The following is a 13,482-nucleotide window of genomic DNA, read 5'->3' as shown; positions in this document are numbered from 1 at the left end:
CTTTTTTACTTCTACTGACTTTGGGCTTAGCTGCCACTTTTTCTAGTAACTTGAGGTATTAACGTTAAGCTGTATAAGATCTTTCTTACTCACCCCTTGCTCTCTTTTGCTTCCATTGACATGGAATGTTTTTCCCATCTTCTTACTTTCAGACTACATGCATTCTTAAAGCTATCGTGAGCTTCTTGTAGGCAGCATATACTACTTTTTTAATCCAGTCTGCACTATGTGTTTTGATTAGATAATTTAATCCATTTACTTTTTTGTTTGCTTTAAGGAGATAGGGTCTCTGTCACCCAGGCTTGGGAGTACAGTGGCATGATCATACTCCCAGGACTCCCAGGCTCAAGCAATCCTTCTACCCTAGCCCACCAAGTAGCTAGGACTGCAGGCAGATGCCACCACACCCAGATAATTGTTAAAAATTATTTTCTGTAGAGATGCAGTCTTGCTGTGTTGCCCAGCCTGCTCTCAAACTCCTGCTATCAAGTGATCCTTCAGCCTCAGTCTCCTGAGTGCATTTATATTTAAAGTAATTAACGATAGGTAAGTACTTACTGTTGTCATTTTGCTTATTCTTTTGTGGCTGTTTTACACATGTTTTGTTCTTTTCTTCCTCCCTTCCTGTCTTCCTTTGTGATTTAATGACTCTGTAGTGATATGCTTTGATTCCTTTCTCTTTTCTCCATAATACAGGTTATTGCTTTGTGGCTACTATGAAGCTTAAAGCATCTTGTAGTTTTAATAGTTTGTGTTAAGCTGTTAACAACTTAGCTTTATTTGCATATAATTTATACTCTTCCATTTCCCATATTTTATGTTTAATCTTTTGTACTAGAGTTATAAGTTATTTAGACACCACTGTTAAGTATTAGGGTATCTGGATTTGAACATATAAGTAACTTTACCCCAGTGGGTTTTATAATTGTATATGTTTTCATGTTACAAAGTGTCCTTTCTTTTAAGGTGAAGAGTTTACTATTTCCTGTAAATCAGCTCTATTACTGACGAAGCCCCTCATCTTTTGTTTGTCCAAGGAAGTTTTTATGTCTCCTTCATTACTGAAGGCCATTTTTACCAAGTATAACTTATTGGTTGGCAGTATAGTCATGCACTGCATGAAGACATTTTGGTCCATGATGGACCACCCATATATGACAGTGGTCTCATAACACTATAATGGTGCTAAAAAATCCCAATCACCCAGTGACATAGCCACTGTAACACTGTAAAGCACATTACTCACATGTCTGTGGTCTCCACAAACCTGCTACACTGCCAGTCATGTAACAGTCTAGCACATACAATTATGTACAGTACAGATGATATATAGTACATAATAATGAATAGTAATAAATGACATTACTGGTTTATATATTTTCATATTATTTATTGTTGTTTTAGAGTATATTCCTTCTGCTTGCTAAAAAAAAGTTAACTGTAAAACGGCCTCAAGCATGATGCTTCAGAAGGCATTCCAGAAGGCATTGTCACCACAGGAGATGTCAGCTCCATGCATGTTATTGCTCTGAATACCTTAAGTGGGACACATAGAAGGTCTAAGACAGTGATATTCATGATCCTAACTCTATGTAGACCTAGATTAAGTGTACGTTTGAGTCTTTGTTTACAATAAATAAGCTTAAAAAGTAAAACCAATGAGGGGCAAGCAAACAGGGCCTTGAAGGTAGGCTACTAAGTTAAGAAGACAGTCCTAGCTCTGCTGTAAGATTTACAGCACTAGATTTTGATGACTTCACATATACAGCTAAGTATACTAAATGTCCTGAAATTTAACCCTTTTATTATGAAATGCAAATATTCTCACCTTTATGGTCCTTATGAGTTACTCCTTATTATTTTAGTAATTTAGGGATATTAACCCAACCCTGTGAAGTCTGTCCCATTTGAACAATGAGAAGTGAGGGTGTGATACAAGATATTCCAGACTCATCTTGAAGATTTCTTCTATATCAGACCCAGCTCTTTCCCCAGTGAGTCCTGTGTTCTGTCATGAGTAAATGGTATTCAGAACAGTTCTGCACTTTAGAGGCTCATTCCACCTGAGGTGTTAGCCTTTTCAGTGGTTCAGCCTAGAAAAAAGTCCAAGAAAAAAATGGTAAGTGCATACTATATTTCTAATTTGAGGATATATTGTGTTCTTGGATAGGGAGACAAATTGTAACTGTATTATCTGTGTATGTTGTTACTCTCTAGTATGAAGACGCTTCTGAGCCTGCTAGTGTTGAATATCTAGCAGGCCTAGACTTTTATGGCTTCTGTCTTCTTCTCCAGTTGCCTGCTCAGGACTCTGCCCAGCCAGGAAGTAAACCTACAGGAGGAAGAATGGCCGCCGGGTGGCTGACAGCCTGGTCACAGGTACACAAGAAATTTCTCTAATTTCAAAAGCACACTGCCATTCCTGAAAAGAACACATCTCTTGCCCCTGACCTAAAGTTTGACAGCCCAATCAGAGCTGGCTTCATCTTTGCAGTTCCCAGGCTGTTTCATATAGAAGAGGAAATGCCTGGGAAATGCTTCTGTTCCCACGTTTGTTAACTTTTTCCAAATATTCTTCCATATTTTTGAGTATGAAGTCCATACTTTGCTGAGTCCTGTAAAGACTTTCACTAGGAAAATTGTTTATTCATTTCTCAAGTATTTCTTGCATTCTGACAGTATGCCCTATCTATACCAGATCTGAATAGGACCAAAAGAGTCCTCACAACCTAACTGCAAAGATCAAGCCAACCATATTTTAGAAAAGCTGTTATGACCATGACCCTAAATGAGATGGCCCAGGGAGTAAGATTTAAAGAAGAGAGCTCTGAGAACTCAGCTTTAAGGCAAATAACAGAAGGCCTCTGATGCATGTGAGCTTCCAATGCCCTGGGTCTCCTCTCCAGTCTTGTCAGCCTCACCCACCATTCTCCTGGTACATAGTCGAAAATGGACATCAGCTGAGCCAGACTATGTATGTGATGTTTTAGAACTCAGTGACCTTCCAGGAAGTGGCAGTGGACTTTTCCCAGGAGGAGTGGGCATTGCTGGACCTTGCTCAAAAAAATCTATACAAAGATGTGATGCTGGAGAACTTTAGGAACCTGACCTCAGTGGGTAAGGCTGGACTCATTCCTTCATTTGTTGATGTAGCAAATAGTTTTCAAGCACATATTGTGTTCCAGAATCTTGTGAAAAGAATGGCAATACAGTGGTTACCCACAAAATGAACAGTCCCTGCCCTCGGGGGGCAGTGTAGTGGCTTCCCATAGAAATGCACTGATTTCATTTTCTCTATCACTAATAGCTTTAGATAATTTGCATGTGTATCTTATCTTCTGTATAGGTTTCAAGGGTCACTTCCATATAGGGCATGGACTATGCTTTTAAATGGTCCTCATGAAAGAGCTCTGCTCTAGTTGTTTTGATGTTCCTAAAGCTGCACTTGAGTATTTTAACAATCCTCATACATTTCTCCCACATCCTCTCATTCTGCATGAGTAGGGTATCAGCTCTGCAGACACAATCTGATCTCCAAGGTGCATCAAGAAGAGCTGAAGACAGATGAAGGAGGAATTCTACAAAGTGACAGTGCAGGTGAGCCCTGGGCAGAACAGTCATCTCATGGTGCAGCCTTGGCCAGTGAGGGTTGGTACATTTGGGACTGTCACTCAGTGCAGGAAAAGAAATCGGAGGTCATTATTTCCATGAATGCTTTTTGTTTAGTTCTGTTTTCCAGATAATACTGTCTTATTTCCCAAAATCCACAATCCTAACTAAAATACGTCCCATTTCTACTGCTTGTTCATATCACTGGTTACATCTTCTCTCTCACATTTCTCTACTTAGAGATATTATTTGAAGACAAATCCATAGTCTCCTTCCCTTTTTCTTTCATCCCTGCCTTTTTTCCCAATAATTATAAAAATTTTCCTGTGCTATTTCAGAGTGGGAAACTCAACTGAAATCCAAAGATGTGATTGCTATGCAAAACATTCCTGGGGGAAAAACATCTAATGACATAAAAATGGTAAGACTTGGTAAGAATTATTCCTGGTCTTTGTAGTAGAAGCCTGGGAATTTCAGTGAGTTAAAACATCAGCACCCAAAGCAGGGTTAAGAGTTTAGGCACCAAGTTTTCACCAGAAAGCTGTCTCAGTGATTTTCATGAAATTGGAGAAATGTGTAAACCTAGTTTAATGCTTGCTGCCTCACAGAGAATAACTGCAAGTAAACATTTACTTAAATAGGATTTTTGTGTTAAGTATTTAGTATATAATTCATTCTTCACTCAGTATTAGAAAAACTGTGTATTGAAGGCCGGGCGCGGTGGCTCAAGCCTGTAATCCCAGCACTTTGGGAGGCCGAGGCAGGTGGATCACGAGGTCAAGAGATCGAGGCCATCCTGGTCAACATGGTGAAACTCCGTCTCTACTAAAAATACAAAAAACATTAGCTGGGCATGGTGGCGCGTGCCTGTAATCCCAGCTACTCAGGAGGTTGAGGCAGGAGAATTGCCTGAACCCAGGAGGCGGAGGTTGCAGTGAGCTGAGATCGCGCCATTGCACTCCAGCCTGGGTAAAAAGAGAGAAACCCCGTCTCTAAAAAAAAAAAAAAAAAAAAAAAACTGTGTATTAAAGAAGCCATTTGTTGGGAAGGAATACAATAGAGCCTTGGGTAGAGCAGTGAGCTTATTCAACTTGAAAAAACTAATAGGGCAGAAGTTGTATGCATGTACTGAAAACAGTAAACATGTCAGTCATGACCATGTGCTTCCCATATATGGCTGAATCCACATGGAAGAGAATTCCTGTGAATACAATGAAAGTGAAAAAGCTTTTAGTCACTGCTTACTCCCTTTTCAACAGGCACAAACTCAACCTGGTAAGAACCCCCTGGCGTGTAACCATTGTGAGAAATTCAGAAAGAACACTCACTTTATTTGTACAAGATATTGCAAGGGAGAGAAATTCTATAAATATACCAAGTATGGCAAAGTCTTCAGCCATCCCTCAACTCTTAGGAGTCATGTGAACATTCACACTGGAGAGAATACTCTTGAATTTACTGATTGTGGAAAAGCTTTCAATCAAGAGTCATCCCTCAGGAAACACTTAACTCCCACAGGAGAGAATTCTCAGGAGTATGATCAATGTGATATGTCCTTCAGCCTACACTCTTCCTTCTCGGTACGTGAGCAAATACCTAATAGAGAGAAAGGCAGTGAATGCAGTGACTGTGGCAAAAGCTCTCCCCTTAGTGTCCACACAAAGACTGGTAGTGTACAGGAGGGTTTGGAACATAATGAACATGAGAAAACTTTAACTGACCCTTTGTCCCTTCAGAACTATGTCAGCACTCACACTGGAGAGAACCCCTATGAATGCAGTGACTGTGGGAAGGCCTTCATTTTTCAGTCTTCCCTTAAGAAACACATGAGATCTCATACTGGAGAGAAGCCATATGAGTGTGATCACTGTGGAAAATCCTTTAGCCAGAGCTCTCATTTGAATGTGCACAAAAGAACTCACACTGGAGAGAAACCCTATGACTGTAAGGAATGTGGGAGGGCTTTCACGGTTCCTTCATCCCTTCAGAAACATGTGAGAACCCACACTGGAGAGAAACCCTATGAATGCAGTGACTGTGGAAAAGCTTTCATCGATCAGTCATCCCTTAAGAAACACACACGCTCTCACACTGGAGAGAAGCCTTATGAGTGCAACCAGTGTGGAAAATCCTTCAGCACAGGCTCTTACCTTATTGTGCACAAGAGAACTCACACTGGAGAGAAAACCTATGAGTGTAAGGAATGTGGGAAGGCCTTTAGGAATTCCTCTTGCCTGAGGGTACACATGAGAACTCACACTGGAGAGAAGCCTTATAAATGTATTCAGTGTGAAAAAGCCTTTAGCACAAGCACTAACCTTATAATGCACAAGCGAATCCACACTGGCCAGAAATTATATGAATGAAGTGACTACAGAAAAGTGTATGTTGTCCTTCATGCCTTAATGGTCATTGTGCTTCTGGCCCAACCCTTATAAATGTTACAGCTTGCTCTTTTTTTTTTTTGACGGAGTCTTGCTCTTGCTGCCTGGGCTAGAGTACAATGGCACGAACTTAGCTCACTGCAACTTCCACCTCCACCTCCCAGGTTCAAGTGATTCTCCTGCCTCAGCCTCCTGAGTAGCTGGGATTACAGGTGTCTGCCACCACACCTGGCTAATTTTTTTTAAAAAATCTTTAGTACAGACAGGGTTTCACCATGTTGGCCAGGCTGGGTCTTAAACTCCTGACCTCATGATCTGCCTGCCTCAGCCTCCCAAAGTACTGGGATTGATTACAGGTGTGAGCCACCACACCCAGCCTCTGATTGGTTTTAATCAGTGAGTGTTTCATCCTTATACATGTCACAACTTACTAATTTATAAGTATGTTAATATGTAGATCCTATGAATATCTTATCTTTGCAGTTTAACTGCATTGTGGTCTAAAATGTATAGATTCTATGTGACATTGATTTGAACATAGTTGCTGGAGACTGACATACTGTGGCAGACAGAACTAGTTGCTGTCTCAATATCCATTCCTCCCTTCTTGTTCCATTCCTCATTCCTCACTTCTTGTTTTTGCTTTTTTTTTTTTTTTTTTTTTTTTGAGACGGAGTTTCACTCTTGTTACCCAGGCTGGAGTGCAATGGCGCGATCTCGGCTCACCGCAACCTCCGCCTCCTGGGTTCAGGCAATTCTCCTGCCTCAGCCTCCTGAGTAGCTGGGATTACAGGCATGCGCCACCATGCCCAGCTAATGTTTTGTATTTTTAGTAGAGACGGGGTTTCACCATGTTGACCAGGATGGTCTCGATCTCTTCACCTTGAGATCCACCCGCCTCGGCCTCCCAAAGTGCTGGGATTACAGGCTTGAGCCACCGCGCCCGGCCTGTTTTTGCTTTTTTGAGATAGAATTTCGCTCATCACCCAGGCTGGAGTGCAGTGGTACAATCTCCGCTCACTGCAACCTCTGCCTCTCAAGTAGCTGGGATTACAGGCATATGCCACCATGCCTGGCTAATTTTTGCATTTTTGGTAGAGACGGTTTCACCATGTTGGCTGATCTCAAACCCCTCCTGACCTCAGGTGATTCACCTGCCTTGGCCTCCCAAAGTGCTGGGATTACAGGCGTGAGGCACCACACCCAGCCCCTTCTTTCTTAACAAAAAGTTTATTTGGTTCGAGCTGGCAATATGGACATTTTTAAAAGGACTCACCACCCAGCTTTCCTTACAGCTGTGAGTGGCCAAATGTGTCCCCATCTCTAGCCCATGCAAAGTAGGCAGAGGCACTGGATACAGCTTCTAAGGAAGCTCATGAAAATGGGAATACCTCATCTGGTGTTTTTTTCTTAACTATATTTGCCCTTTGTCTTATCCCTTCTTATTTCCTAGAAAATATATATACCAAGAAGAGGACAGAGAAAGGATACTAAATGAAACAACAGGGGAGATAACAATATTGTCTGGTTGCGCTAATCCGCTAATCCCGTACTGTACCACATGGTTTAAACCGCTCTTCTGGGAAATTCCTCTTTCATCTGATTTCAGTCCCAATTGTTACATCTAATATATGGTCAAGTTTTAGGAATCTTTCAAGTATGGTTGAAAACACTGTGTTTTCTGAGGCAGGAGAATCACTTGAGCCTAGGAGCTTGGAATCAGCCTAGGCAACACAGTGAGACCCTGTCTCTACAAAAACAAATAATAATTAGTTTGATATGGCTACTTTTACAGGCTGCACATCTGTAGTCTCAGCTACTCTGGAGGCAGAGGCAGGAGGATCATTTGGGGCCAGAAGGTTGAGGATGCAGTGAGCCATTAAGATAGTGAGGTCCCGCTCTAAAAAAGTTGTATATTTACACACACACACGGAGAGTGGTATGTTAAAACGTCATACTATAACTGTGGCTTGTCAAACTTGTTTCTGAGATGTTGTCTCACTGTCTTGCCCAGGTTGGAGTGCAGTGGTGTGATCTCAGCTCACTGCAACTTCCACCTTCTGGGTTCAGGTGATTCTTGTGTCTCTGCCTTTCAAGTAGCTGGGATTACAGGCACATGCCACCATATCTGACTACTTTTTCATATTTTCAGTAGAGGTGGGGTTTCCCCATGTTGGCCAGGCTGGTTTCAAACTCCTCACCTCAAGGGATCCGCCTGCCATGACCTACCGAAGTGCTGAGATTACAAGTGTGAGCCACCACACCCAGCCAAATTATTTTTTTAAAAAAATCTGTCTAGGCCAGATGCAGTGGCTCATGTCTGGAATCATAGCACTTTGGGAGCCCAAGGCGGGCAGGTCACTTGAGTTTACCAGTTCAAGACCAAGCCCAGCCAATGAGCCAAAACTTCATCTCTACAAAAAATAGCCAGGTATGGTAGTGTACACTTGTAGTCCCAGCTACTCAGTAGGCTGAGGAAAGAGGATCACCTCAGCCCAGGAAGCAGAGGTAGCAGTGAGCTGAAATCATTTACCATTGCACTCCCACCTGGGCCATAGAGTGAGACCATGTCTCACACACAAAAAATTTTTTTGGAGGGGCACTACATTTGGGTACATGTAAGTATACTCATTTTATATGTTTCTGGCAAACTGTCGTATTATTCTTACCAGTGCCCATACTTTTCCCCTAATAACTTAATGTTCATTAATTTACTTGATATAAATATGAGCTACTGACCTAGAAATGCCATTTTCTCAATGTATAAGGACAACCAGGAACAACTTACTGTTTCTCAGCATTACATCAGTTAGTTACACTGTTGCTTGCAATAACATCTGCTAGGTACCGTCATCTTTACATCTCACAACTTATCCTTTCAATGCCTTTATGCTGGTTGGACGTGATGAGAAGGAGATACCAAATACTTTGGAGTTCTTTTGTAAGACATAGGTGAACAATATGTTTGTTGGGGAATAGACCCAGTCAGGCTAACCACCTGAAGTTTCCAGGGGTTCAGTTGTCTGGAGCTTGCCAAGATATTCCCTCTGCCTACCACAAAGAGCACTATGCCTGGTTGGCCTTTTTGGGTTCTGGAGGCGCTATAATGACACATTTGAGTGTGCTACATTGACCCATCTGCAAATGGCTCCATTAGTGAATAGTGTCTACCTTACAGAAAAGAAGCAATATAACACCACCTTGAGAATTTAGGAAAAAAAACACATTCTGGCAATACACGAGAGCAGCCTCTAACCAGGATAACAAATTTAGGCAAAGACAGAATGAAGCTTGAAAACCTTCAAAAGTAATTTACAAAATACTAGCAAATGGAAACTAGGTATTTCTTTAAAAAGAAACCATCATGTTAAATTTATCCAGGAATCCAAAATTGGTTCTACATTTAAAAAATCAAAAAATAGGCCGGGCGTGGTGGCTCAAGCCTGTAATCCCAGCACTTTGGGAGGCCGAGGCGGGTGGATCATGAGGTCAAGAGATCGAGACCATCCTGGTCAACATGGTGAAACCCCGTCTCTACTAAAAATACAAAAACATTAGCTGGGCATGGTGGTGCGTGCCTGTAATCCCAGCTACTCAGGAGGCTGAGGCAGGAGAATTGCCTGAACCCAGGAGGCGGAGGTTGCGGTGAGCCGAGGTCGCGCCATTGCATTCCAGCCTGGGTAACAAGAGCGAAACTCCGTCCCAAAAAAAAAAAAAATCAAAAAATACAATCGACTTTTAAAAGCCGTATTATTCATTCACTCATACTAATAATTGCTAGACACCTAAAATGAATGAGGCAGTGTTCATTTAATGCATTATTGAAAAAACAGGATTATCTCAGTAGATATAGAAAAAGCCATAGAGAGATTAACTGAGAAAAATCTTTTAAAATATAAACATTGTATAAAAAATGCAAAAGTAAACAATAAATGGTGGAAAACAACATGAATTTAAAATCAGGAAGATGACAAGGGTGTCCACTATTAAAAACACTACTTAGTATTTTACTGGACTCATAGAAAAGTGAGGCAGGCTAGGAAAAGATATAAAAAACCTAAGGACCAGAAAGGTAGAAGTAAATCTCTTATTATTTATAATGATATGATTACCTAAATGGAAAATTTCAAAGGATTTATATATAAATTATTAAAATAAAAAATGTTTAATAAAATTGCAGGATACAACTTTAGTATCTTAATAAAGATCAATTTGCAACTTATACTCAGGAATAGAAATAATTTTTTTTAAGCCAGTAAGTTTGAGGTAAGACCCTCCACCTGCAAAAAGATTATGACTCGATGAACATCAAATAATTTTTTTTTTTTTTAGACAGTCTCTGTTGCCCAGGCTGGAGTGCAGTGGCACAATCTCAGCTCACTGCAACCTCTGCTTCCTGGGTTCAAGTGATTCTCCTGCCTCAGCCTCCTGACTAGTTGGGATTATAGGCATGTACCACCATACCCAGCTGATTTTGTATTTTTTAGTAGAGACAGGGTTTCACCATGTTGGGCAGGCTGGTCTCAAACTCCTGACCTCGTAATCCACCCACCTCAGCCTCCCAAACTGCTGGGATTATAGGCATGAACCAACGTGCCTGGCTGAAATAATATTTAAAAGTCAATACCATTTATACGAGCCACAATAGTATAACATACAGAATACATTAAAAACTTAGCAAAACTGTTTTGAAGACAGTATTGTAAACATTAAAGATGACCTAAACAAACGAGAGACATTAATTGAAAGATCAAATTCTGAAAAGACTCAAACTCACAAACTGATTTAGATTCAGAAAGTTGCAAAGTTATACAGCTCCACTTCCAGATTGGCTGTAGACATTTACAGCAGACTGCTAAACCCACATGAATAAACAGTGAACTAACATCTTCAAAGACCCTGGAGACCTATGAACCCAAAAAAAAAAAAAAGTGAAAATTAAATGCCAGAGAACGATGAGCTCCTCCTAGAAGGGCAGAAATCAGTGGCTGGTTTCTTCCCTGAAGGCATTTTCCTGGTCTAAGAGCAGACTCGGGGAGGGCCAGGCCTGCCACAGGCATATTCCAGTAAAGTTACTGGAATATGGAGAGACCAGGTGGCCATTAATGGTCACAAGGCTAGTAAGATACTGTAACATAAAATAGATTCTCTTTACCGGTGCTACATATCCCTATGATGATTTGCTGAGTGTGTAGCAACAGCTGGTGCTGGGCACTAAACAGGAAAAAATGGATATCCCTGTTGTCTTGTCGTGCTTAGATTCCACAGTCCTGCTAGAGGGAGTGGCCTGAAATAGTCATGGGAAAGACCTTGCCCAAGATGTTTGAAACCAGAAATGAACCAAAACTAATTTTCACATTTCAACCTCTGCTTGGATCAACGTTGAGATTCTCACTCTGCTTGACAGAGGAAAGGGAGTGACTTCCAGATGAAAATATTTTTCAATTTCTACTGTTCTTTTAAACATAATATCCACATACAATTTAAAACATCAAATGATGTGCAGAGCAGCAGGACAATGTTACCAGTCAAGAGAAAAATGTCCAACAGAAAGATGCATAAATTATATGAAAAGTTAAGTCCTTAGCAGACAAGGACTTCAGAATTGTCATAGAACCAAAAGGTTCATATGTCTGCTGTGCAATAGCAGACCAATTAGGGATTAAGCAGAGAGTTTAATTACCACAGGGTGCCAAGCAAGAGTAGGAAGAGACAAATCTGTATCCCCAAGAAGTTCTGGGCTGGAGTTGTAAAGGGGATCAGGGAGAGCGAGGGACTGGAGAATTAGGGTTGATGACGGTCAGAGCAAGCAGGATGAAGTCGTCAGGATGTGGAAACTAGATTCTTTGGTAAGTCAGCTCGTGGGGTCCCTTGGACCAGCTGAGTTACTGGAGTCCTTCAGACCAGCTGACATGGTAGGTTTATCAGCATGTAAAAAGTGTTAAAGAATATCTCGGAGTGAGAGCGCCAAGATGGCTGTGAGAAGGCAACACTGAAATGTAATTCCCAGAGAATGAGATGCAGAGGGCTAGAGGACTTCACGATTCCAAACTAGGTGCCAGGTTTGTTTCAGTGGGACTGATAAGGCACTGAAAATAACCCAGGGAAGAAGCCACAGGGCCAGAGCCGTCCTGGGGGCCAAACCAAGATGGGGGTGCATGTCTCCACCTAAAACATGCAGCTCGCTTGCAGGGTCGGGGTGGAGGGGGACTTCATCCCCTTGTTCCTCTGATTTGGATCCTGTGCTTACCTCATCCCTCCTGCAACCCACAGTCCACAAGAGCCCTGCGAGACTGAGGGGCGCCATGGGTAGTTGCTGCAAATCTGAGCAGTGGCTCCTGCCAGGCACAGCAAGTTGTCACACAGACCTGGGCAGAAGTTTGGACTAACACCAGTGGACGAAAGTCCCACAGAGGAAGGCAGAGTTGAAAGCAGGGAAACAGACCATATGGCTGGCAGGCCTCACCTCCACAGAACTTAACCTGAAGCCCTCGCTAGAGAGCTTGGCAGCAAATACACCAGTTTGACCCCAACCAGGAAGGTTGAGCTATGGGATAGACACCATTGGGAAGGCAGGGCCAATCTCACCTGCAAACTCCAGGAAAGGACCACCCACCCAACTTCAGTCACGTTCACCCAACCTGACTGAACCCAAGAGAGTCCAGCATCGTCCTCTATAGGCCAAAAAAGATATAGCTCCAACCTCAACAGAAAAAAAGTCCACTCAGAGATGACTCCTGAAGTCACCAACTTCAAAGATGAAAGGGAGATAAATCCATGAAGATGGGGGAAAGAGCTAGTGCAAAAAGGATGAAACCATCAAAGAACAGAACACCTCTTCTCCCAAGGATCACAACTCCTCACCATCAAGGGAACAAAAAATGACAGAAAATGAATTTGACGAACAGAAATAGGCTTCAGAAGGTAGGTAATAACAAACTTATGAGTTAAAGGACCACGTTCTAACCCAATGCAAAGAAACTAAGAACCTTGAAAAAAGGTTAGATGAAATGCTAACTAGAATAATCAACTTAGAGAAGAACATAAACAACTTGATGGAGCTGAAAAACACAGCACTAGAACTTCGTGAGGCACACACAAGTTTCAACAGCCAAATCAATCAAGCAGAAGAAAGGATGTCAGAGACAGAAGATCAAATCAATGAAATAAAACGAGAAGGCAAGATTAGAGAAAAAAGTGAAAAAAATGAATAAAGCCTCCAAGAACTATGGGATTATGTGAAAAGACCTAATCTGTGCATGATTTGCATACCTGAATGTGACAGGGAGAATGAATCCAAGTTGGAAAACACTCTTCAAGATATTAACCAAGAGAACTTTCCCAAACTAACAAGGAGGCCAACATTCAAATCCAGGAAATACAGAGAACACCACAAAGATATTCCTCAAGAAGAGCAACCCCAAGACACATAATTGTCAGATTCACCAGGGTTGAAATGAAGGAAAAAATCAAGGGCAGCCAGAGAGAA

At 41.7% G+C, this 13,482-nt stretch overlaps 2 protein-coding genes across 5 annotated transcripts in view; one reads left to right on the top strand and one right to left on the bottom strand.

The window, feature by feature from the left end:
• Positions 1-508: 508 nt before the first annotated feature.
• Positions 509-5,993, top strand: ZNF177 (zinc finger protein 177). 4 transcript variants are annotated; one of them, XM_032251896.1, is made up of 6 exons: positions 509-546; positions 2,296-2,379; positions 2,991-3,117; positions 3,505-3,597; positions 3,948-4,030; positions 4,869-5,993. In XM_032251896.1, the coding sequence occupies exons 2-6, from the start codon at positions 2,347-2,349 to the stop codon at positions 5,973-5,975; spliced, it is 1,443 nt and encodes a 480-aa protein (XP_032107787.1). In that variant the 5' UTR covers positions 509-546; positions 2,296-2,346; the 3' UTR covers positions 5,976-5,993. The 4 variants fall into 4 exon arrangements, with proteins under 4 accessions (XP_032107787.1, XP_032107786.1, XP_032107788.1 ...); XM_032251895.1 differs by having other exon boundaries at positions 526-546; positions 2,218-2,379; XM_032251897.1 differs by lacking the exon at positions 509-546 and having other exon boundaries at positions 2,225-2,379; positions 4,869-4,946; positions 4,986-5,993.
• The window catches only part of ZNF266 (zinc finger protein 266), a 63,482-nt gene continuing 51,377 nt past the window's right edge, over positions 1,378-13,482 (bottom strand). Inside the window, exon 7 of the mRNA XM_032251894.1 lies at positions 1,378-2,093. Coding sequence (XP_032107785.1) covers positions 2,055-2,093 — 39 coding nt within the window. The 3' untranslated portion in view covers positions 1,378-2,054. The remainder of the gene's footprint in view (positions 2,094-13,482) is intronic.

This window comes from Sapajus apella, unplaced genomic scaffold (genome assembly GCF_009761245.1).
Source record: "Sapajus apella isolate SASKATOON/1434 unplaced genomic scaffold, GSC_monkey_1.0 scaffold77, whole genome shotgun sequence".
NCBI classification, from domain to species: Eukaryota; Metazoa; Chordata; class Mammalia; order Primates; family Cebidae; genus Sapajus; species Sapajus apella.
The sequence above is the reverse complement of the archived record's forward strand: the minus strand, read 5'-3'. Positions and strand labels throughout refer to the sequence as shown.